At 45.8% G+C, this 26,525-nt stretch overlaps 1 protein-coding gene across 1 annotated transcript in view; it reads left to right on the top strand.

Moving 5' to 3' along the window:
- The first annotated feature begins 8,600 nt into the window (after window positions 1–8,600).
- Window positions 8,601–26,525, top strand: part of YJEFN3 (YjeF N-terminal domain containing 3) — a 181,531-nt gene continuing 163,606 nt past the window's right edge. Inside the window, exon 1 of the mRNA XM_040320561.1 lies at window positions 8,601–8,794. Coding sequence (XP_040176495.1) covers window positions 8,739–8,794 — 56 coding nt within the window. The 5' untranslated portion in view covers window positions 8,601–8,738. The remainder of the gene's footprint in view (window positions 8,795–26,525) is intronic.

Raw genomic sequence — 26,525 nt, 5'->3', positions numbered from 1 at the left:
TGTGGCTCCCAAACAAAATTGGCGTCCTTTTTTTCCCACAAATAGAGCTTTCTTTTGGTGGTATTTGATCACCTCTGCGGTTTTTATTTTTTGCGCTATAAACAAAAATAGAGCGACAATTTTGAAAAAAAATAATATTTTTAACTTTTTGCTATAATAAATATCCCCCAAAAATATCTAAAAAAACATTTTTTTTCCTCAGTTTAGGCCGATACGTATTCTTCTACATATTTTTCTAAAAAAAAATCGCAATAAGCGTTTATTGATTGGTTTGCGCAAAAGTTATAGCGTTTACAATATAGGGGGTATTTACTAGTAATGACGGCAAACAGCGATTTTTTTCCGGTACTGCGACATTATGGCGGACACTTCGGACACTTTTGACACATTTTTGGGACCATTGGCATTTTTATAGCGATCAGTGCTATAAAAATGCATTGGATTACTATAAAAATGCCACTGGCAGTAAAGGGGTTAACACTAGGGGGAGGGGAAGGGGTTAAGTATGTCCCTGTGTGTTATCTTACTGTGGGGGGGGGGGGTGGCCTCACTAGGGGAAACACTGATCCTCTGTTCATACATTGTATGAACAGAAGATCAGCATTTCCCCAGTTGACAGGACCGGGAGCTGTGTGTTTACACACACAGCTCCTGGTCCCCGCTCTGTAACGAGCAATCGCGGGTGCCCGGCGGCGATCGTGCCCGCCGGGCACCCACACGGGAGTCATGGACGAGCGGGGGGCGCGCGCCTCTGGCAGCGTGCACGCGCCCCTAGTGGCCGCAAAGAGAGCTGACGTAATATGACGGGCTCTCGCCCATGAGAGCCGACCTGCCATCGTAGAATGACGGCGGCTGGTCGGCTAGTAGTTAAGCTAGTGCATTGTTGGTTCACTTACCCTTTTCCTTCGATTTCCCTTCTAAATGTTTTTTTTCTTTGTTTTCTTTCTCTGAATTTCTCACTTCCTGTTCCTCCTCAGTAAGCTGTTCTGACTGACTTTCTGAGGAGAAACAGGAAGTGAGAAATTCAGATAAAGAAAAAAAACATTTAGAAGGGAAATTGAAAGAAAAGGTAAGTGAACCAACAATGCAATGCTTAACCACTTGACAACTGGGCACTTAAACACCCTTAATAACCAGACCAATTTTCAGCTTTTGGTGCTCTCACGTTTTGAATGACAATAACTCAGTCATACAACACTGTAACCAAATGAAATTTTTGTCCTTTTTTTCCCACAAATAGAGCTTTCTTTTGGTGGTATTTGATCACCTCTGCGTTTTTTTTTTTCCCGCTATTAATGAAAAAAGAACGAAAATTTTGTAAAAAAATGAATTTTTCTTCATTTCTATCATATCATTTTGTAAAAAAGTAATTTTCCTCATACATTTGGCCTAAAATGCATACTGCTACATATTTTTGGTAAAAAAAAAAAAAAATTTGGATATTATTTAGTCTGGGTGAAAGTTATAGGGTCTACAAGCTTTGGTACCAATTTCTGAAAATTGAACAATTTGATCACACCTGAAGTACTGACAGCTTCTCTCATTTCTTGAGACCCTAACAAGCCAATAAAGTACAAATACCCCCCAAATGACCCCTTTTTGGAAAGTAGACATTCCAAGGTAGTTAGTAAGAGTCATAGTTAGTTTTTTGAAGTTGCCATTTTTTCCCACAATTCTTTGCAAAATTAAGATTTTTTTTTTTTTTTTTTTCCATACCAATATTGTCATTATAACAGGTTATTTCTCTCACATGGCATGTATATTCCACAAATGACACCCCAAAATATATTCTGCTGCTCCTCCTGAGTATGGCGATACCACATGTGTGAGACTTTTACACAGCGTGGCCACATACAGAGGCCCAACACCGAAGTAGCAACTTCAAGCATTCTAGGAGCATAAATTACACATCTAATCTCTCAACCACCTATTACACTTTTGAAGGCCCTGGAGCACCAGGACAATGGAAACGCCCACAAAGTGACCCCATTTTGGAAAGCTAACACCCCAACGTATAATCTATGAGGCATAATGAGTCTTTTGAACAGTTCATTTTTTTGCAGATGTTTTTGGAAAATGTGGAAAAAAAATGAAAACGCATTTTTTTTACACAAAGTTGTCCATTTATAGGATATTTCCAACACATAGCATGTACATAGCAAAAATTACACCCCAAAATATATTCTGCTGCTCCTCCTGAGTATGGCGATACCACATGTGTGAGACTTTTACACAGCGTGGCCACATACAGAGGCCCAACACCGAAGTAGCAACTTCAAGCATTCTAGGAGCATAAATTACACATCTAATCTCTCAACCACCTATTACACTTTTGAAGGCCCTGGAGCACCAGGACAATGGAAACGCCCACAAAGTGACCCCATTTTGGAAAGCTAACACTCCAACGTATAATCTATGAGGCATAATGAGTCTTTTGAACAGTTCATTTTTTTGCAGATGTTTTTGGAAAATTTGGAAAAAAAATGAAAACGCATTTTTTTTACACAAAGTTGTCCATTTATAGGATATTTCCAACACATAGCATGTACATAGCAAAAATTACACCCCAAAATATATTCTGCTGCTCCTCCTGAGTATGGCGATACCACATGTGTGAGACTTTTACACAGCGTGGCCACATACAGAGGCCCAACACCGAAGTAGCAACTTCAAGCATTCTAGGAGCATAAATTACACATCTAATCTCTCAACCACCTATTACACTTTTGAAGGCCCTGGAGCACCAGGACAATGGAAACGCCCACAAAGTGACCCCATTTTGGAAAGCTAACACCCCAACGTATAATCTATGAGGCATAATGAGTCTTTTGAACAGTTCATTTTTTTGCAGATGTTTTTGGAAAATGTGGAAAAAAAATGAAAACGCATTTTTTTTACACAAAGTTGTCCATTTATAGGATATTTCCAACACATAGCATGTACATAGCAAAAATTACACCCCAAAATATATTCTGCTGCTCCTCCTGAGTATGGCGATACCACATGTGTGAGACTTTTACACAGCGTGGCCACATACAGAGGCCCAACACCGAAGTAGCAACTTCAAGCATTCTAGGAGCATAAATTACACATCTAATCTCTCAACCACCTATTACACTTTTGAAGGCCCTGGAGCACCAGGACAATGGAAACGCCCACAAAGTGACCCCATTTTGGAAAGCTAACACCCCAACGTATAATCTATGAGGCATAATGAGTCTTTTGAACAGTTTATTTTTTTGCAGATGTTTTTGGAAAATGTGGAAAAAAAATTAAAACGCATTTTTTTTACACAAAGTTGTCCATTTATAGGATATTTCCAACACATAGCATGTACATAGCAAAAATTACACCCCAAAATGTATTCTGCTGCTCCTCCTGAGTATGGCGATACCACATGTGTGAGACTTTTACACAGCGTGGCCACATACAGAGGCCCAACACCGAAGTAGCAACTTCAAGCATTCTAGGAGCATAAATTACACATCTAATCTCTCAACCACCTATTACACTTTTGAAGGCCCTGGAGCATCAGGACAATGGAAACGCCCACAAAGTGACCCCATTTTGGAAAGCTAACACCCCAACGTATAATCTATGAGGCATAATGAGTCTTTTGAACAGTTCATTTTTTTGCAGATGTTTTTGGAAAATGTGGAAAAAAAATGAAAACGCATTTTTTTTTACACAAAGTTGTCCATTTATAGGATATTTCCAACACATAGCATGTACATAGCAAAAATTACACCCCAAAATATATTCTGCTGCTCCTCCTGAGTATGGCGATACCACATGTGTGAGACTTTTACACAGCCTGGCCACATAGAGACCCAACATCCAAGAAGCACCATCAGGTGTTGTAGGGACACAAATTACACATCCAATTTCCTTACAATCTATCACATTTTTGAAGGCCCTTCATATTTCTAACACAGCATGTTCATACCAAGAATTACACCCTAAAATACATTCTGCTGAGTAATGGGTACAAAAAAAAAGGATTACCTGTGTTTTTAGTAGTGCAATTGTCCACAGGAGGAGAGCCCTGATCCAGGCAGCAGGCAGGGACGTGGTCAGCGACAATGAATGGAATTGTCCAGGCAGCAATATTGTTCATAGTCGGTACATAGCCAGCAGTGCCAAAATATTGGTCCTGGTAGTAAGGCCAGGAAAGAATGGGGACAGGGGTAGAGGCTTCTCCCACCCAAATCTCTTTGAAGCCTCCGGGCAACCAGACCCTAATCTGGGAATGAGAAAACTAAAAAATTAGTTTTTTCATCCAGAAAAACAATTCTGGAGCCCCTCACATGTGTGAGACTCCTGTGTTCCCACTAGCATAGCAGGGTAAAAGATCAATCCAAGGGGCAGGCAAAAAACGTGGTCAAACAGTCCAGGGTCAATTCCAGAGCAGGCAGATGTAGGTACAGTTTAGGGTTAGGCAAAAGAGTGGTCGTATAACAAGCCAGGGTCAGTTCCAGAGAAAGCAGAGGTATTTTTAGCATTAGGCAAAATCGTGGTCGTATAAAACAGTCCAGGGTCGGTAACGGAGAAGGCAGAGGTAGGTACAGTGCAGTGGCATAAGGGGTGTGGAGGAAAATGACAGGGAATTTGAATTTTGTTTACCTAATAATTTTCAATAGTGTGGTAACGGCGGAAACATGCACCTAAACAGAGGCCTGGTTGGGAGGGACAATCGGGACAATAAACTGTTGTGTCTCTTCTGACTCCTCCTCTGGCGCACACCCGACATTTCTTCTGACGGGCTGCACCTGTTCGACGGGGGGGGATTTTGTCAGGAAAGTGCCGTTCGTGAAGTCTGCTCACGCAATCAGTGCGAAGAATGTCTGGTGGCATTTCAGGGAACAAAAGGGCGGTGATAACGTCTTCTTGGTAGAGTAGATATGGAACGGGATTCTGTGTTGCTTTTTTGTAGATAACATAAGAGTTATAGAAGGCCAAACTGAAAAAGTAAATGGACACTTTTTTATACCAGTGACGGGATTTTCGGGAGGGAAGATAGGGTTCAATCATCTGGTCATTGAAGTCTACGCCACCCATAAATAAATTGTAGTCGTAGACACAAGATGGTTTCTGCACTGGGCCGCTTCTTTTGGGGACTTCCACGTAGGTGTCATTGTGGATGGTGGTGAGCATGTGGACATCTCGTCTGTCCCTCCACTTGACAGCCAATAGCTCCTGGTTCCGTAAAGACGTCGTCTCTCCTCGTCTCAGCTTCTGATTCACCAATTTTTGGGGGAAGCCCTTTCTGTTTATTCTCACTGTGCCACATGCTGGGGTGTCTCTCCGGTAAAGATTTCTAAACAGGGGCAAGCTAGTATAAAAATTGTCCACGTAAAGGTGGTATCCTTTTCCAAGTAGTGGATAGATGAGCTCCCAGACGACTTTTCCACTTGTTCCGATGTATTCGGGGCATTCGGGGGGATGTAGTTGGGAGTCCTTCCCTTCGTAAACAATGAAGGAGTAGATGTACCCCGTGTCTCGGTCACACAGTTTGTACATCTTCACCCCATATCGGGCCCTTTTGCTTGGGATGAATTGTTTAAAGCCCAGCCTGCCGTGGAATTTTACAAGGGACTCATCTACTGATATATTTTGTTGAGGGGTATATAACTGGGGGAATTTTTCAGAAAAAAAATTTAGAAGTGGCCGAATTTTAAATAATTTGTCAAAAGCAGGGTCATTTCGGGGAGGGCACTGGGTGTTGTCATTATAGTGGAGGAACCGTAGAATCATGAAGTATCGGGATCTGGGCATACGGGATGAGAAGACGGGCATGTGGTGGATGGCTTTGGTAGACCAATAGGCGTACCCTTTGTTTTTTTTTGAGAGACCCATATTGAAAGTCAGGCCTAAGAATATTTTAAACTCCTCTACGGTCAGGTCTCTCCAATGAAAGGGGCGGGCATAGCTGGAATCGGGGTTGCTTAGAATAAATTGCTGAGCGTAGAGATTGCACTGGGCCACAATAGATGACAATAATTCGTCTGTAAAAACTAAATGAAAAAAATCAATCGTGTCAAAATTATCGGTGTTCACCTGTACACCTGGTTGGGCGGTGAAAGGGGGGATACTTGATGCTCCAGAATTCGAAGGCAGCCACAGGGGGTTTTGAAGGCCATAGGGAAGGCTGGCATGGCCCCTATCCCTTTGGGGCAGAGAGGACACCCTACTGGTGCCTGACCTTTGTTGCACTGCTTGCGGGGTGGACGGCACTGCTTGCGGGGTGGACGGCACTGCTTGCGGGGTGGACGGCACTGCTTGCGGGGTGGACGGCACTGCTTGCGAGGTGGACGGCACTGCTCGCGAGGTGGACGGCACTGCTTGCGAGGTGGACGGCACTGCACTAGTAGTAGGCTGCTCCACGCCAGAACGCCTTCTTTTAACGGGCACAGGTTCCTCCTCTGAATCAGTATCAGACCCGCTTCCTGTTACGGGCTCATAGGCCGAATCGGAATCGGACAGAGACTCCTCACAGCTGTCATCAGACGCCCATAGTTTCTGGAAGGCCTGCTCGGTGGTAAAAAATTTTTTTGCCATACTGGTGGCTAGTGAGGCTGGACTGCAGAACACTGGTGGGCACTAGTGGCACTGCAGTGGCGCAGGTGTAACTGATGGGCAAATGTGGCACTGGTGTGGCTCTGGTTGCACTGCTGTGGCTCTGGGGTCACTGATTAGCAGGCGGCACTGGTGGGCACAGGCGTCACTGCAGTGGTGCAGGTGGAACTGGTGTGGCACTGGTGGGGCACAGATGGCACTGGTGGGGCACAGATGGCACTGGTGGGGCGCAGATGGCACTGGTGGGGCGCAGATGAGCACTGGTGGGGTGCAGATGAGCACTGGTGGGGCGCAGATGAGCACTGGTGGGGCGCAGATGAGCACTGGTGGGGTGCAGATGAGCACTGGTGGGCACAGGTGGCACTGATGGGCACAGGTGGCACTGATGGGCACAGGCGGCACTGATGTGGCTCAGATGACACTGGTGTGGCACTGGTGTGGCTCAGATGACACTGGTGCGGCACTGGTTTGGTACAGGCGGCACTGGTTTGGTACAGGCGGCACTGGTGTGGCACAGGTGGCACTGATGGGCACAGGCGGCACTGATGGGCACAGGTGGCACTGATGGGAACAGGCGGCACTGATGTGGCAAAGATGACACTGGTGTGGCACTGGTGTGGCTCAGATGACACTGGTGCGGCACTGGTTTGGTACAGGCGGCACTGGTTTGGTACAGGCGGCACTGGTGTGGCACAGGTGGCACTGATGGGCACAGGCGGCACTGATGGGCACAGGCGGCACTGATGTGGTTCAGATGACACTGGTGTGGCTCAGATGACACTGGTGCGGCACTGGTTTGGTACAGGCGGCACTGGTGTGGCACAGGCGGCACTGGTGTGGCACAGGCGGCACTGGTGTGGCACAGGCGGCACTGGTGTGGCACAGGCGGCACTCGTGGGCACAGGCGGCACTCGTGGGCACAGGCGGCACTTGTGGGCACAGGTGGCACTTGTGGGCACAGGTGGCACTTATGGGCACAGGTGGCAGTGTTGTGGCACTGATGTGGCAGTGTTTTTACTTTTACTTTTTACTTTTGTGGCACTGGTGTTCACTGGTGTAGGACAGGTGGCACTGTTGGGGCACTTGTGGGGCACAGGTGGCACAGATGGCACTAGTGGGGCACAGATGGCACTAGTGGGGCACAGATGGCACTGCCTGGGGCACAGATGGCACTTCCTGGGGGACAGATGGCACTTCCTAGGGGACAGATGGCACTGCTGGGGTAAAGATGGGGCACTGCTGGGCACTGCTGGGCACTGCTGGGGACTGCTGGGGATTGCTGGGCACTGCTGGCACTTACTACTGATTTGAAAAATCTCTCTCCTCTCCTCTCACGCTGCAACGGTGTGAGGAGAGGAGAGAGATGACCTGCATCTGACCCAGCCGCAGGGTTTGTTTACAAATGTGATCGCGCCGTCATTGGACGGCGCGATCACGTGGTAAGGAGCCGCGTCCATTGGCTCCTTACCGCGAGTGCTGTTGCTGCGGGTCCCGTAGACCCGGCGAGCACCGGCGATCGCGTGTGCGCGCCCGCTCGGGCGCGCACAACGCAGTCTCTGGGAGGACGTACATTGACGCCCTCCTAGAGTACAGTAACCGCTCTGTAGCCGTATTTTGGCTATAGGGCGGTTACCAACTGGTTAAAGGAACAAATTTAGAAAATAAAAAACAAACCTTTAATTGACAAAGAAAGCAAACATTCTTGAGGTTGTATGTAGTCTTCAGCAGGGTTCCCATTTACATTATCAGATGTCTGCATGTCCACTACAGTTCTGAATATTAAAGAGAACCCAGTATGTTGCCATTACTCTGTATAGTGCCAAACAACGTATTCCAGCTCCAAAAGTTAATGATCCATCTGTCAGCGTTTGTGGCATTCGTTATTCCATTGTGTCCATGACCGGTTGTAGCATATCTCATATTCGTATTAAACGGCTAAAGGCTTACTGCAGAAGGCACGGAAGAGTCGTTTTTTTTTCCCTGAAGGGTTAACAAATGATGAAGACTGGGTACCTGCAAAGAAGATCCAATCCGATGGAATTCATACACTGCCGCTGGCTGCTGACTGGCTGGTTTGTCTCCCCACTCACAGGCACACAGAGACACTCAGCTGTGTACAGCTAGAGCCAGAGAGACACTGAGGGCAGCCACAAAGCAGGAAAATGAGCAACTCAGGGTTTGAAAACAAGGATGGACAAGAGCCTTTAAGATATATCAGGTAAGGCAATCGTCAGCTGCAATCTTAATATTTTATCATGCTGAAATCTAGGGAAGGTTGGCTGCCGGAAGCTAAGAAATAGGGTGTGGGTATGGAATACATTCGAGACTTTCCATTATGTAATATATTTACCAATCAACGTACGATTCTTTTGCATCTGAAACCCACGTAGATCCCATCGATTTTATTCTGGCCAATCGATTGGTTGTATATAATAATGTTTATTTCCAAAAGCATTAAGTATCATCGTCACGCTGAGCTGTGGCGGCGGAGGGAACAATACCACAATTACTATACAAGTGCCATGGAAATAACGGATTGTGCCGTGCACTCGGGAAGTTCACACTGAGATGATCTGGGAAATGATTGCACAGCTTTTGTGCCAACTCAGCCCTGACTCTTTCGGGCTTTAGCATAATCATTAACTTTTCTTTAGCTGAAACGAATTCATTTTACGCCTACCGCTTGTCACAGCTCTCAACAAAACATGATAACGTTACCCAACTTGTGCCAGGTACTCTTGTGGGGGAATGTGGGAATCTTACAGGTGACGTCCTTAAATATATAGAAGAAACTAGATGAAGATACGTCCCATGAGGATCTGTTGATAACTCAAAAACATTTTCTTGGAACAACTTATCCTTTTGTACTAGAATGGAAGTTAAAGGGGTTGTAAAGGTACAATTTGTTTTTCCCCCTAAATAGCTTCCTTTACCTTAGTGCAGTCCTCCTTCACTTACCTCATCTTCCATTTTTGCTTTTAAATGTCCTCATTTGTTCTGAGAAATCCTCACTTCCTGTTCTTCTGTCTGTAACTACACACAGTAATGCAAGGCTTTCTCCCTGGTGTGGAGTGTCGTGCTCACCCCCTCCCTTGGACAACAGGAGAGTCAGGACTCCCTCCTACACACAGCTCCTTTCTCTATCTGCAACGTAGAGAGCGTCCTGACTCTCCCGTAGTCCAAGGGAAGGGGCGAGCACGACACTCCACACCAGGGAGAAAGCCTTGCATTACTGTGTGGAGTTACAGACAGAAGAACAGGAAGTGAGGATTTCTCAGAAGAAATAAGGACATTTAAAAGCAAAAGTGAAGGATGAGGTAAGTGAAGGAGGACTGCACTAAGGTAAAGGAAGCTATTTAGGAAAAAAAAAATTGTACCTTTTACAACCCCCTTTAATTGTTAAGTACAGTAAAACCTTGGTTTGAGAGTAACTTGGTTTGAGAGTGTTTTGCAAGATGAGCAAAATGTTTCAATACATTTTGCCTTGATATACAAGCGTCATGTCACAACTGAGTATAAAAAAGAAGAGAGGGGCCACTAAGTGTAGTAATATGGTTACATTTAACCACTTAAGCCCCGGACCTTTAGGCAGCTAAATGCCCAGGCCAGGTTTTGCGATTCGGCACTGCGTCGCTTTAACAGACAATTGCGCGGTCGTGCGACGTGGCTCCCAAACAAAATTGGCGTCCTTTTTTCCCCACAAATAGAGCTTTCTTTTGGTGGTATTTGATCACCTCTGCGGTTTTTATTTTTTGCGCTATAAACAAAAATAGAGCAACAATTTTGAAAAAAATGTAATATTTTTTACTTTTTGCTATAATAAATATCCCCCAAAAACATATATAACATTTTTTTTCCCTCAGTTTAGGCTGATACATATTCTTCTACCTATTTTTGGTAAAAAAATTGCAATAAGCGTTTATCGATTGGTTTGCGCAAAATTTATAGCGTTTACAAAATAGGGGATATTTTTATTGCATTTTTATAATTTTTTTTTTTTTTACTACTAATGGCGGCGATCAGCGATTTTTTTTGTGACTGCGACATTATGGAGGACCCTTCGGACAATTTTGACACATTTTTGGGACCATTGTCATTTTCACAGCAAAAAATGCATTTAAATTGCATTCTTTATTGTGAAAATGACAGTTGCAGTTTGGGAGTTAACCACAGGTGTGGTTACCTAGTGTTCACCTAGTGTTAGTGTTCACCTAGTGTGTGTTTACAACAGTAGGGGGGTGTGGCTGTAGGACTGACATCATCGATTGTGTCTCCCCTATAAAGGGGATCACTCGTTCGATACGCCGCCACAGTGAAGCACGGGGAAGCCGTGTTTACATACGGCTCTCCCCGTTCTTCAGCTCCGGGGAGCGATCGCGACGGAGCGGCTATAAACGAATAGCCGCACCGTCGTCCCGGATCGCTCCCCGAGGGAATCCGCCCGCCGCACGCAGCGGAGGGGGTCCCGATCGGACCCCCGACCCGCGCAAAGGCAAGGACGTATATATACACCCATCTGCCTGTACGTGCCATTTTGCGGACGTAAATAGTCGTGCGGCGGGCGTTAAGTGGTTAATGAAGGTACATTTGGCAACTTATTGCTACACTTAGAGGCTCCTCTCTTCTCTTTTACACCCTGTAAAAAAAATGCTTTGATATACAAGTGCTTTGGATTACAAGCATGTTTCTGGAATGAATTATGCTCGCAAACCAAGGTTTTACTGTATCTGATATGGTTGGTTTTTCCTTGTCAATTTTGTTTATTGAATATTAAATAATAAAGACAGTTCCAATTAGTAATAAATAGTTATAACAAATGGTAATATTAATTGAGTATATAATAATAAATTGGATGGAGATGTGGTTGGTTTTTATGTGCTGAGATGATAATTGGACAACACAGCATAACCCCTAATTAGCACCAAAGAATGATAAAAAAAGCCTACCAGTAGTTCATTTTACAAGGTAGCGTCTTTGATTGGCTGTCACCTGTCACAGCCGAGAAGAGGAGGATGCCATCGATAGAGATCTGGGAGAGGCGCTAGTTTTGAGGAAATGTCCCTGTTGTGCGTAATTCTGTAGGGATCTGCTCCACCACAAGACTGTGACAGGTTTCCAATAATTGGGATTGGAAATATCTGTCAGCTCCTTGGTGAAAGATCTTTTGGAGGACTTCTGTAGAATGATCAATGTTCAGAATGTCATTTGTGGGACAATATAGTGTAATTAGAAGAGATTTTTTTACACTCTTTTAAACATGGTTTAAAAATGTCTCATCAAATGCAGCCTCACCAGCACCAGGCCCGTCGCAACAGGACAGGCAAGGCAAGCAATTGCTTGGGGCCCCGAGCTAGAGGGGGGCCCCCAAGCTGGCTCGCCTGTCTGCCTGCTGCTATGTTCACAGGCTCCCCGCGAGCCCCCCTCCTCCCGCACGGAGAGCCGCACAGCTGAATCCTGGAGTTCAGTGCTGAAGCGTGCAGTTGCACTGAACTCCAGGATTCAGCTGTGCGGCTCTCCGTGCGGGAGGAGGGGGGCTCGCGGGGGGGGGGCGTTTCTCCGCCCCCCGCAAAGTGGCGCGGTCACCGGGGACAGTGCAGCCGTCCCTCTCTCTCCACTGACTGCAATACATTACACAGTCACACTTCGGCTCCTCCCCCCCCTCATGGCTCAATGTGTACACAGCCAGGAGGAGGAGCCGAGGAGAGACACGAGTGCTGCACAGTGCACAGTAAGCAGGAGGTAAGGGGCCCCCCTTAAGCAGATTCGAGGTGAACTATTGAAGTGATGGGAGAGGAGAGGGTGGTATGGTGATATGTGCTGGGGAGTGATTTGAGAGGGAAGATGATATGTGCTAGTGTGTGTGTGGGGGGGTCCGATTTCCCCCCCCCCCACTAGCACATATCATCTTCCCTCTCAAATCACTCCCCAGCACATATCCCCATACCACCCTCTACCCCCCCCCCAAATTAAGATGCTCTGTTCCCCTGTGCCCATCCCACCCTGTGCTCACCCCACCCTGTCCCCGTCCCACCCTGTCCCCATCCCACCCTGTCCCCATCCCACCCTGTCCTCATCCCAACCTGTCCTCATCCCACCCTGTCCCCATCCCACCCTGTGCTCATCCCACCCTGTCCCCATCCCACCCTGTGCTCATCCCACCCTGTCCCCATCCCACCCTGTGCTCATCCCACCCTGTCCCCATCCCACCCTGTGCCCATCCCACCCTGTGCTCATCCCACCCTGTCCCCATCCCACCCTGTCCCCATCCCACCCTGTCCTCATCCCAACCTGTGCCCATCCCACCCTGTGCTCATCCCACCCTGTCCCCATCCCACCCTGTCCCCATCCCACCCTGTCCTCATCCCAACCTGTCCTCATCCCACCCTGTCCCCATCCCACCCTGTGCTCATCCCACCCTGTCCCCATCCCACCCTGTGCTCATCCCACCCTGTGCTCATCCCACCCTGTCCCCATCCCACCCTGTGCTCATCCCACCCTGTCCCCATCCCACCCTGTGCTCATCCCACCCTGTCCCCATCCCACCCTGTCCCCATCCCACCCTGTGCTCATCCCACCCTGTCCCCGTCCCACCCTGTCCCCATCCCACCCTGTCCCCATCCCACCCTGTCCTCATCCCAACCTGTCCTCATCCCACCCTGTCCCCATCCCACCCTGTGCACATCCCACCCTGTCCCCATCCCACCCTGTGCTCATCCCACCCTGTCCCCATCCCACCCTGTGCTCACCCCACCCTGTCCCCCTGTGCTCATCCCACCCTGTGCCCATCCCACCCTGTGCCCATCCCACCCTGTGCTCATCCCACCCTGTCCCCATCCCACCCTGTGCTCACCCCACCCTGTCCCCCTGTGCTCATCCCACCCTGTGCCCATCCCACCCTGTGCCCATCCCACCCTGTGCTCACCCCACCCTGTCCCCCTGTGCTCACCCCACCCTGTCCCCATCCCACCCTGTCCCCATCCCACCCTGTGCTCATCCCACCCTGTGCTCATCCCAACCTGTCCCCATCCCACCCTGTGCTCATCCCACCCTGTTCTCATCCCACCCTGTGCTCATCCCACCCTGTCCCCATCCCACCCTGTGCTCATCCCACCCTGTCCCCATCCCACCCTGTGCTCACCCCACCCCGTCCCCCTATGCTCACCCCACCCTGTCCCACCTTGTCCCCCTCCCACCCTGTCCCTCTGTCCTCATCCCATGAAAATGACAGGACGAGTCTTAAAAAGGAAGGGGTGCGCGAGTTTCACCAGGCCTAGGGCAGCACAAAACCTAAATACACGAGTGTGTCCTGCCTGGCTCCCTCTCCCCTCCTCCTCCCTCTCCCCTCCTCCTCCCTCCCTCACAGTCCAGAGCCGCCAGTAGGAGGCCACCCACCGGTTCCTGTAGGCTTTGTGTGCGTGCAGGGGGGGTTGGGGGGCCTCTATGTCCATTTTGCTTGGGGCCCCCAAATTCCTTCAAACGGCCCTGACCAGCACCCATCAAATGCAGCCTCACCAGCGCCCATCAATGATTGTTTGCTTGCTTCCATTCATTCGGGAGTCGGGACACAAATACAGTTCTCCGCCACCACCACCACCGCCTCTGACACTATGTGCGAATGGAGCAGTGGTTGTCTGCTGATGCTGAGACCTAGTAGCTTGCTGCAGAGAGAAGAGAGTAGGAACACCAGTGGTCGGGCGCCCCCGGGGCGGCTGCCTAGTTTGCCTAGTGGTAGCACCGGCCCTGGTCCATACAGCAGAGTCTGATTAGCTCATAGGATTGCCCCTCCCTTTTCCAATCTTGGCGTTGCTGTTTAAAAAGTTAAGCTACATTTACACTGGCAATTATGCCGCGTACACACGATTATTGTTCAGCATGTAAAAAACGACGTTTAAAAAAATGTCATTTAAAATGATCGTGTGTGGGCTTCACATCATTTTTCGGGTTCTGAAAAACGACAAAAAAAAAAATTCGAACATGCTGCATTTTTTAACGACGTTTTAACCAATTAAAGCGGAGGTTCACCCGCACATGACCCTTTTTCCCCTTAGATGGATGCTCGTTTTGTCTAGGGGAATAGGCTAGTTGTTTTAAAATATGAGCCGTACTTACCGTTTACGAGATGCATCTTCTCCGCCGCTTCCGGGTATGGGCTACGCGACTGGGCGTTCCTATTTTGATTGACAGTCTTCCGAGAGGCTTCCGACGGTCGCATCCATCGCGTCACGATTTTCCGAAAGAAGACGAACGTCGGTGCGCAGGCGCAGTATAGAGCCGCACCGACGTTCGGCTTCTTTCGGCTACTAGTGACGCGATGGATGCGACCGTCGGAAGCCTCTCGGAAGACTGTCAATCAAGAAGGAACGCCCGCTCCCGAAGACCCATACCCGGAAGCGACGGAGAAGATGCATCTCGAAAACGGTAAGTACGGCTCATATTTTAAAACAACTAGCCGATTCCCCTAGACAAAACGAGCATCCATCTAAGGGGAAAAGAGAAAAAAATATATAATTGGGTGAACTCCCGATTTAAGATCCAGGCCTTTAGGCAGCTAAAGGACCCGGACAGTTTTTGCGATTCGGCACTGCGTCGCTTTAACTGACAATTGCGCGTTCGTGCGACATGGCTCCCAAACAAAATTGGCGTCCTTTTTTCCCACAAATAGAGCTTTCTTTTGGTGGTATTTGATCACCTCTGCGGTTTTTATTTTTTTGCGCTATAAACAAAAATAGAGCGACAATTTTGAAAAAAAATCAATATTTTTTACTTTTTGCTATAATAAATATCCCCCAAAAATATATAAAAACAGTTTTCCTTAGTTTAGGCCCATACGTATTCTTCTACTTATTTTTGGTAAAAAAATCGCAATATGCGTTTATCGATTGGTTTGCGCGACATTTATAGCGTTTACAAAATAGGGGATAGTTTTATTGCATTCTTATAAAAAAAATTTTTTTACTACTAATGTTTCGTGACTGCGACATTATGGCGGACACATCGGACAATTTTGACACATTTTTGGGACCATTGTCATTTTCACAGCAAAAAGAGCTATAAAAATGCATTGATTACTGTGAAAATGACAGTTGCAGTTTGGGAGTTAACCACTAGGGGGCGCTGAAGGGGTTAAGTGTGACCTCATTTGTGTTTCTAACTGTAGGGGGCTGTGGCTGTTGGTGTGACGTCATTGATTGTGTTCCCCTATAAAAGGTAAAAGGGAACACACGATCAATGACGGCGCCACAGTGAAGAACGGGAAAGGGGGAAAGGGGGGATGATAGGGGGGTTGATAGAAATGATGTGTGAAATATTTGGTAGCCGGTAGCCGGAAATAATGCCCAGATATTAAAATGGTCTCTGCCTGTCTGTTTTTATATGGGAAGAGAAAGGGGAGAGAGGAAGGAGGAAGGAAGGGGAACGGAGGGGAAGGATAAGGAAATCCTTTCCCTCTATATGATCTCCTTGTGTCTCTTTTTTTTTGTTTTCTTTCCTTTTTCTCTTTATTTTTTGTGATGTTTTTTATGGGGGGGAAAAGGAATAAGATTACAAGGGTCAATTAACGGGGTGCACCCGGACCGATAGGAAGGCGTGACTCTCCTCGGTGTTCATACATCTATCCCCATTAGAGCGCTTCTCCTCCGTGTGGAGGGAAGTCGGAGACGCTAATAAATTTTTTTTTTTGGTCTTGTCTGGGATCCTAGGGGATTAACCAGATTTGAAGACAAGTAGAGAAGAGGGGGCAAAAGCTTCCGCCCACTTCTTGCTCTTCCTTTTTTTTTTCCTTTCTCTCCTCCACACTCCACACTCGGCCCCTCCCGCACCCCCAGAGGGGCTGCTGGGGAAAATCTTAGTAAAACACTAAAATGGCAAAGATATCGGTAATGTCCTACAACGTAAAAGGGTTAAATAACCGGAGAAAAGATCTAAATTGATGGCAGAATTATGGAGATCAAAAGCGCATGTAGTATTCCTCCAGGAGACACACTTTAAAAAAAATAAAACTCCAAAGTTAGGAAATCACAGATTCCCAACTGTGTACCATAGTTCCTCATTGACAACAAAGACAAAGGGGGTATCAATTATGTTTTCAAAAACGATCTCATGGAAAGAGTCAAGTGTAATTCAGGATGAGGAAGGACGCCTTCTCATTGTGAAAGGACACATAAATGATCAGAAGGTCACTCTGGTAAACGTATACTTGCCTAACGAGGGACAGATTGCAGCGTTGGAGAAGTATACAGACAGGGTGCATCAGAATATGGAAGGTATCGTAATAATGGCAGGAGATTTAAACATTGCTTTAGACCCTATATTAAATACATCTAAGGGAACCTCGCACATAGCATACAGCAAACTAAGCAAAGCAAACAGATTTTTACAAGAGATACAGGTGGTAGATTGCTGGAGGACTACCCATCCACACGAGCGAGATTACACTTTCTTTTCAGCTAAATATAAAACCTATTCCAGAATAGATTATATATTTATATCTCGAAATTTCGTACAAGGTATAGTAGAGGCTTCTATTGGGTCTCTCTCAATATCGGATCACTCACCGATAAATTGCATATTGGAATTGGGGGAACCTGTAGCACGTGAGTGGCACTGGAAAATCAACGAGTCCCTTTTAAGAGACCCAGAGTATGAGGGAAAGATAACACAGTTGGAGTTGGAGATGTTTTTTTCTAATAATGAGGTGGGGGAGGTGACCCCAACCTGCATTTGGGAAACACATAAGTGTTATATCAGAGGAATACTAATATCACTGGGAGCACATAGGAAACGCCAGATAGGAGCACAGATTGAAGGGTTGATGGGAGAAATCCGTAGACTGGAAAAAATACACAAAAAGTCATTGGCAATACAGGCAGAGGAGAAGCTGAAGAAGGTCCGAGATGATTTGAACTTGTTATTAACAGACAAAGCAAAAGCTGCATTAAGAAGAAATAAACAAGCTTTTTACGAATATGGCAATAAGCCAAGCAGGATGCTAGCGAGAGCATTAGGAGAAGCAAGGGCCCAAAATCACATAGAGGGAATTAAAACAACAGGAGACAGGATAGCTAAGTCCTCACAAGAAATTGCGAAAATATTTAGAAACTATTATGTGAGTTTGTACCAATTAAAAGAGGAGCAGAATATAGCAAAGATTCAGGGGAAGGAGGAAAGGTTGAAAAAGTACATAGAGGAGTCAGGAATGCCGAAACTATCTGAGGAAATAGGGAGAAGTTTAGAAGGCCCGATTACAGCAGAAGAATTTACAAATACTCTCAAATTGTTAAAACCAGGTAAAGCCCCTGGTCCTGATGGATTTACCCTCCTTTATTATAAGACCTATGCAGAAAAGTTGATGCCAAGATTTTTGGATGCATACAATTCGATACGAGAAGGGCGGGAGATGCCAGAAGAAGCTCTTATGGCACACATAGTGGTTATACAAAAGGAGGGGAAAGATCCAGCGCAGTGCGCAAATTATCGCCCAATATCTTTATTGAATACAGATCTAAAAATGTTCGCAAAAATCTTGGCAAATAGACTACTACCATATATTCCCGGTCTGATACATCAGGATCAGGTAGGATTCATTCCAGGAAGAGAAGGTAGAGAAAATACGCAGCGGGTGATAAATGCAATCCACCTCTCGCAGTCAAACAAAAAGCCCTTAGTACTGATATCTACCGACGCCGAAAAAGCGTTCGATAGGGTGGATTGGAAGTTCTTAAAAACAATTATACAACATATTGGACTGCGAGAGGGGATGCAAAGATAGATTACGAGCTTGTATTCCCGACCGAAAGCGAAAATTAAGATAAACGGTATTATGTCAGATCCCCTTGATATATGCAATGTGACGCGTCAAGGCTGCCCATTATCGCCACTTATCTTCGTCTTAACGATAGAACCTTTTTTAAGGACAATAAGGCTAAGAACAGATATTAGAGGTATCGGCGTAAAAGGGGGGGAACACAAGCTCGCAGCATTCGCGGACGATTTGATGTTCTTTGTAACCCAGCCGGCATTATCTCTGCCCCCACTGCTATTGGAGATAGATAAATATGGTGCACTTTCAAACTTTAAAGTGAATTATGATAAATCTGAGGCAATGGGGGTGGAGATGAGCATGGCACAACAACAACAACTAACCAATTTTTTCTCATTTAAGTGGACAAACTCACATATAGGATATCTGGGGACTAAAATTCCGAAGAAATTAAACAGAATTTTAGAGTTAAACTTGGCCCCACTGGCAAGACAAATTAAAAGAGACCTACTGAAGTGGGACAAGGAGGTGTTCACCTGGTTCGGTAGGATCAATATCATAAAAATGAATGCAATGCCAAGGTTATTATATCTATTGCAGACACTCCCAACCAGAATACCTCAGGGATTCCTGAAAGAAATTAGAGCGAAGTTCGCGGGATTCATTTGGGCAGGGAAACCTGCCAGAGTGAGAAGAGATATACTAACACTACCAAAAGAAAAGGGGGGGTGGGATTCCCAGACCCACTGGCCTACTACGAGGCAGTGCATCTGTCAAGAGCACTAGATTGGTGCATAGCACCAAAGGATAAACCTTGTATTCTTTTAGAACAGGCAATGTCGGAGATCCCATTGGAGGGCCTAATTTGGTTCTCTAAATCTGTGTTACCACAGACAGTTAAAAGACATCCAACGATAGGGACGACAATTAGCGTAGTTAAAAAAATATTCAGGAATTCAGAAGGGGAAACAGAAGTGAATCCGATGAGACCAATTTTAGGGAACCCAGCGTTTGTCCCGGGCTTGAGGGACTCGGCTTTTTGGAATTTAAAAAGCCAGGGCAAAACCAGAGTGATACATTTTCTGAGAGAGAACCGAGTAATGTCAAATGAAGAAATAGAAAGGGAACTGTCCGAGGATCTAGACCCATATAGGAGAAGACAGTTAAGGGGGTTTCTCCGATCAATCCAAGGACAAACAAGGGTGAGAGTAACATTGTCGGAATTTGAGAAACTGTGTCTTAAGGGAGAACCGGTTGGACACTCGCTTTCATTGTTCTATTCCTTAATAAATGAATTAAAAGCCCCACAAGAGATACGTTTCATTCAGGCTTGGGAGAGAGATTTAGGGGTAACTTTTACGGAAAACCAGAAGAAAAAATTATTTCAATTTAACCATAAGGCATCATTGGCATCTAAATTCCAGGAGGGAGGGTACAAGATTTTGAGCAGGTGGTATAGGACACCGGAAGTCTTAAACCAGATTTTCCCAGAAGTGACAAATCTCTGTTGGCGTTGTCAAAAAGAAGAGGGAACCCTGTTACACATTTTTTGGAACTGTGAGGGAGTTAAAGATTTTTGGAAAATGGTATCTGAAGTTATAGAAGAAATAACTGAGATGTCTATAGGTGAGGACCCGGCGACTTATCAGTTGCTGGATATTCCGATATCAATAGAGAAATATAAAAAATCCCTAGTGAGGCATTTATTTGTTACAGCTAGAGCATGTATTCCAGCTCTCTGGAAGAGCACTTGCCTTCCAAGCAGACCACAATGGTTGGCAAAAATTACAGAAATGCAACACATGGAGAATCTTACAGCGGCTCTGAGGGAACGGGAAGAGGGGGTCAGGGAGATATGGGCACCCTATGTTAGATATAGGGAAAGAGAGGAATAGGTTGGGGGCGGTGGAGTGTGGGGGGGAGGAGGGAATCTTTTTTTTTTTTTTTTTGGGGCTGATGCTGTTTTGAATAGCAGGATTGAATGTGGGGAGGGAGGGAGGGAAAGAGAGGGATGTATTTGGGGAATATCTGGGGTATTAATGTCTCTAACGAAGAGAGTGCACGTCCAATGTGCGGGATTTGCAAAGGAAGAAAGTTAAGGTCCATTAGCATTGGTTTTGAGGACTGTAAATAAAGGTAAAGGCGTATAGGATTAAGAGTGGGATTTGACAAGAGAATGGAAAAATGTCCTATGTAAAGTCTGAAGTTGATTGCTGTGTAGGATGTGATACTAACTTTTGTTTGAGGCAATGTGAAGTGTTGAAAAAAATGGGAAAAAATAAAGAATTTATAAAGAACGGCAAAGCTGTGTTTACACACAGCTCTCCCCGTTCTTCAGCTCCGGAGACCGATCGCGGGACTCCAGCAGTGATCGGGTCCGCTGGTCCTGCGGTCATGGAGCTTCGGACCGGGTCGCGAGCACGCGCCCGCGACCCACAGCTGGGCACTTAAAGAGGACGTACCTGTACGTGCTTGTGCCCAGCCGTGCCATTCTGCCGATGTATATGAGGAAGTGATTACATCCTGCAGATTTGCTCTTGGAATCTCCCTGTGTTCGGTGCCCTAGTCCGTGGATGGGATTTCTATAGGCCTATTAACCTTTTGGTTGTGGTAAGCGGCTTTCCATTAGGTGGTGGTTCCTCACAAAAAGTCATTTGCACGGTGGTGTTTGTTCATCCTGTTTGTAGGGTCTGCCGTGACCCCTCATCTAATCAATTTGGGACTTCATTACTCTATTGTATCTATCCCCATTTACACAATTTTTGGGGGCTTAGAGACTTATTTTATTGAGTACCGGCACCATATTGCTGGTCTATTCCATTGGCGCAGTTTATTTTTTGTAGTATATGTGCAGGAGGCGGTCCTTAAGTGGTTAAACTATGTCATTTTTCGGGTTGTAAAAAATGATCGTGTGTGGGCTAAAACGACATTAAAAACCCACGCATGCTCAGAAGCAAGTTATGAGACGGGAGCGCTCGTTCTGGTAAAACTACCATTCGTAATAGAGTAAGCACATTCATCACGCTGTAACAGACAGAAAAGCGTGAATCGTCTTTTACTAACACGAAATCAGCTAAAGCAGCCCCAAGGATGGCGTCATCCGCATGGAACTGCCCCTTTATAGTGCCGTTGTACGCGTTGTACGTCACCGCGCTTTGCTAGAGCATTTTTGTTTAACGATCGTGTGTGGGCAACGTCGTTTTAATGATGAAGTTGGAAAAAAAATAGTTTTTTTTCTAGAGGCTGAAAAACGTAGTTCTTTGCACGCCGAAAAATGATCGTGTGTACGCATTAGGGCCAGTATGATTTGTAGCAGCAGGAATCAGAGATCCCTGCTGCATCTCTCAGTGACTAGATGCTGCCACCAGCCCCGTTCACTATAATGATGGGTCGCCAGAGGCTGCAGTTATTTGCGGCTGTCCGCACATCCAGCAATCATTGCAGGTAATCAATCGCTGGTTGTGCAGAGAGACGCAAATACACCCCAATCTTTGATGTGAATGTGGCCTAAAGCCTCGTACACACGATCAGTCCATCCGATGAGAACGGTCTGATGGACTGTTGTCATCGGTTAACCGATGAAGATGACTGATAGTCCGTCGCGCCTACACACCATTGGTTAAAAAAACGATCGTGTCAGAACGCGGTGACGTAAAACACAACGACTTGCTGAAAAAAACGAAGTTCAATGCTTCCAAATATGCGTTGACTTGATTCTGAGCATGAGTGGATTTTTAACCGATGGTTGTGCCTACTAACGATTGTTTTTTTCCCATCGGTTAGGAATCTATCGGTTAAATTTAAAGCAAGTTGGCTTTTTTTTAACCTATGGTTAAATAACCTATGGGGCCCACACACGATCGATTTGGACCGATGAAAACGGTCCATCAGACCATTGTCCTCTGGTTAACCTATCGTGTGTACGAGGCCTTAGGGTATGTTAACACCAGATGTGGTAGGACTGCGTTGGGCGGATATTCCAGCGCAGTCCCACTGCACAAAAGGGCAAAAGCCCCTGTCTTTTTATCTGCCCAGTTCACACCAGTGTGTTGCAGTGGTGTGCAGGCAGTATGCACTGAATAAAAGAACTACATGCAGCACTTTTTTTTAGTGCAGTGTGAGGCAATCCACTGCCTCACACCACATAACTGCCAATTAAACATTATGAGATGTCTGTGTATATTTCAATACATTATCTTAAAAAAAGAGAATGCGCCATGCCCTGAGATCGGCACATCAGCGCTAAATTGAGGCAGCCAGGCTACATTGCGCACCAAGCATTGTGTTACAACGTACACTTATAAAAAGACTGATATGCACCAGGTCTTAGAATACTTTAAACTTTTAAGTGATATATTAAGTGGGGAAAAACTGACTTACAAAAAGGAGGACAGTTAAAAATTCAAATGCTTCTGATCAACAGTTAGATCCTACAGAGGTGCAATATTTAACTGATATTTACCGTACACTGGACAGTAAATGTTGAGTGAATTCCCAATAAATGTGCAGTGTCTGCTAACCCAAGCATCATCAGCGGAAAAAAAAATCTTGAATCAGGCAAATTTTTCCAGTCCATCTATTTGATGGAACATTATTTAGGGGTAACTATTTTGTGATTATTTTTACTTATTGGTTGTCACAGGAATTGTTCCCATCAATATTACACAATGTTTGGTGATTACCTGTAATGCTCATATAATACAATGTCATGGTGGATGTTATTTCTTTGTCCTATAGCTGGACCCTGAAATTCTGTTTTGAATTCAAAGAAGTTGGACCAAACAGCAAATTGTTCACTGTACATTGCTTAATGGAATAGGACACCCTACTACCATATATACACAGACAACCAATGTTGCCTCTGGCTTCTCATTACAGTTACTCTTGCTTGCTCTAAATAAATATACACAAATGTTATGTTAAAGGAAAAAATTGGCATTCAACTGCGGCTCATGTTAAACAGTACATGATTGCAATCATTGTTAGTTATGCATACAGTATAACCCCCTTTACCCATATGCATCAAACATTAAAATAAGACAAATCATATAAAAGTACTTAAAGTGGAGGTTCACCCAAAAAATACATTTGTAACATTACATTCAGCCGAGTTGTCCTAATGACAATCGGCTGTTTTTTTTTTGTACATACTGTATTTTCACCGCCGCTTCTGGGTATGTCTTCTGCGGGACTGGGCGTTCCTGTCTGATTGACAGGCTTCCGACCGTCACATACTACGCGTCACGAGTTGCCGAAAGAAGCCGAACGTCGGTGCGCAGGCGCCGTATAGAGCCGCACCGACGTTCGGCTTCTTTCGGCAACTCGTGATGTGCTGTATGCGACAGTCGGAAGCCTGTCAATCATATAGGAACGCCCAGTCCTGCAGAAGACCTACCCGGAAGCGGCGGTCAAATACGGTATGTACGAAAAAAAAAAACAGCCGATTGCCGTTAGGACAACTCGGCTGAATGTAATGTTAAAAATTTATTTTTGGGTGAACCCCCGCTTTTAGTGTGTTGATTAAAAACCTAAATGTAGAGAATGGCCAGCACACTGTGAAGTCTAAAAAAGACCAACTCATCTACTTATAGATTCATGTCATGCAGGCAAACATAATCACTTGTCATTTCAGGGGCATACGGGTCCTCTTTATTAAGGTGACGTCAAAGTGCATATTTGGAACCTTTATAAAGGGGACCGCATGTCTCTGAAACATGACAATGGTTCTTTTTGCTTGTATGACAAACATCTCCAAGTTAAAGAGATGGCTTTATTGGACCTTATGGTGTACTGGCTATTGTCCACATTTCATTTTTACTTCATTACCATGGCCCAGGCTCCAGAATACATCTTGATATATAGGTTAAAGTGATTCTAAGGCCTTGTACACACGATAGGATAGCCAGAGGACAACGGTCTGAAGGACCGTTTTCATCAGACCAAACCGATCGTGTGTAGGCCCCATAGGTTATTTAACCTTAGGTTAAAAAAATGAGAACTTGCTTTAAAATGTTACCTATGGACTGGTAAAAGCAGCGGTTAAAAACCTGTGCATGCTCAGAATCAAGTCGACGCATGCTTGGAAGCATTGAACTTCGTTTTTCTCAGCACGTCGTTGTGTTTTACGTCACCACGTTCTGACACAATCGTTTTTTTAACTGATGGTGTGTACGCACGACTGACCATCAGTCAGCTTCATTGGTTAACCTAAGACAACGGTCCTTCAGACCGTTGTCCTCTGGCTATCCTATCGTGTGTACGAGGCCTAAAGGTTAACTATTTCTAATGCATTCCCTGCAATAAGGTGAAAAAAACACCCCAATATTTCCCCCTCCAAACTCTTATCGCTATAAATCCAATGCTGTCCTGGCTTGCAGCTCCTCTCTTTTCACAGGTTACACTGAAAGCAGTGGGAGCCATTGGCTCCTGCTGCTGTCAGTTCAATCCTGGGGGGAGAAGGCAGGGGCATGGCTGAGCCACACTGTGTGTGTCCATGAACGCACACTCCCTGGCTCAGGAGCATGCCCACACCGGTCGCCCATATCACATGGCTTCATATGAGGGCACTTGTAAGAAGAAGGGGACAGTGCACGTGGGGTAATGGCTCTGTGCAATGTTGTTGCACAAAACAGGTAAGTACACATTCTTTATCATTTCAATTAAAAAAAACATTGCCTTTAGAACCACTTTAAGGCCCCTTTTATAGGGGCGTCTCCATCTTGCGGAAATCCAGCTGGTCCCCGCTGAGCAGACGGGTGATAGGTCCTGTCCACTCTACTGTGCAGAACAGACACGGACACAGTCCTGCTCTCCTCTATGGGAAAATTTAGTGGAAACGGACCGCCTGTCTGTTTTCAACCGATTCGCCAGACGGATGGAAAATAGGACCACCATCCGTCTGGATTTTGCGGGCAGGTTTGATTCGAATGGTGGCAGGTGTCAGCAGACATGTGTCCACTGACATCTGCCGCTCCATATAGGAGACTGCAAGGTTCGATCATGTCCACCTATAAAACTGACAGACGGTTCTGATTGGAAAGCCCATGTGGAAGGACTCTAACGTTTTGGGATGCACTTGTGTTTAAGCTTATTTAAATACTTGACATAGAAGCAATGTATGACCTAAGCAATGTATATGATGAAAAAAGCATAAACAGAAGATAGGTTCAGGCTCAGTTCACACTGGATGCCGATGCGGCTCCAAGCAGGGGTCCTGTGCATCCTGGTTCACCGTTTCAGGTCCGATTTCACCCCAAATTTCAGGGTGAATTCAGACCTGAATACGGACCAAAAGATGCACAAGGCACCTGTGCAAATTCGCACCGGAGCCGCATCGGAGATATGTGAATGGGCTCTATAGAGAGCCGGTCACATTCTCCTGCTATTGCGAATTGGATGCAGCGATTCCACATCCAATTCGCACTCAACTACAAGAAGACCACAGAGAAGTTGACTTTTAAAGGGAAAGTTGAGATGCAAATATTTCTGAATCTACTGTTTTTTTAAAACCTCTGCATATGCATTGTCTTATTTGATACTCAGAATTCCCCAGGTTTGTAACAAGTTTGCCTACAAGTTGCTGTAGTCCTGTGAACCATAAGCACTGGCGGTCATTACATACAGTAGTTATTCAGGGCCAGATTCACAAAAGGGATACGACGGCGTATCTGCTGATACGCCGTCGTATCCCTGTTTCTATCTATGCGACTGATTCATAGAATCGGTTACGCATAGATATTCCTAAGATCCGGCAGGTGTAATAGTTTTACACTGTCGGATCTTAGGATGCAATACCGCGGCCGCCGCTGGGGGGAGTTCGCTTTGCAAAGATAGGGCACCTTTTACAAAGTGGAAAATTACTCCACCATGTAAAAGTATACCCGTCTTTCCCGCGTCGCTTTTGAATTTTTTAAAAAAAAAATTTTTTCCCGGCGCAAGTCTTTTTTTCACGTCGCAATTCACAAAACGTCGGCACGTCGTAATTTCGCGCAAAGCACGTCGGGAAATTTGCGTCGGGAGCATGCGCAGTATGTCCGGAGCAGGAGCGCGCCTAATTCAAATGGTACCCGCCCCATTTGAATTGGCCCACCTTGTGCCGGACGGATTTACGATACACCGCCGCAAATTTCCAGGTAAGTGCTTTGTGGATCGGGCACTTAGACAGAAAATTTGCGGCGGTGTAACATAAATC

The sequence above is a fragment of the Rana temporaria genome, chromosome 1 (genome assembly GCF_905171775.1).
Source record: "Rana temporaria chromosome 1, aRanTem1.1, whole genome shotgun sequence".
NCBI classification, from domain to species: domain Eukaryota; kingdom Metazoa; phylum Chordata; class Amphibia; order Anura; family Ranidae; genus Rana; species Rana temporaria.
Note: the sequence above shows the minus strand (reverse complement) of the source record. Positions and strands in the feature narration are given on the sequence as shown.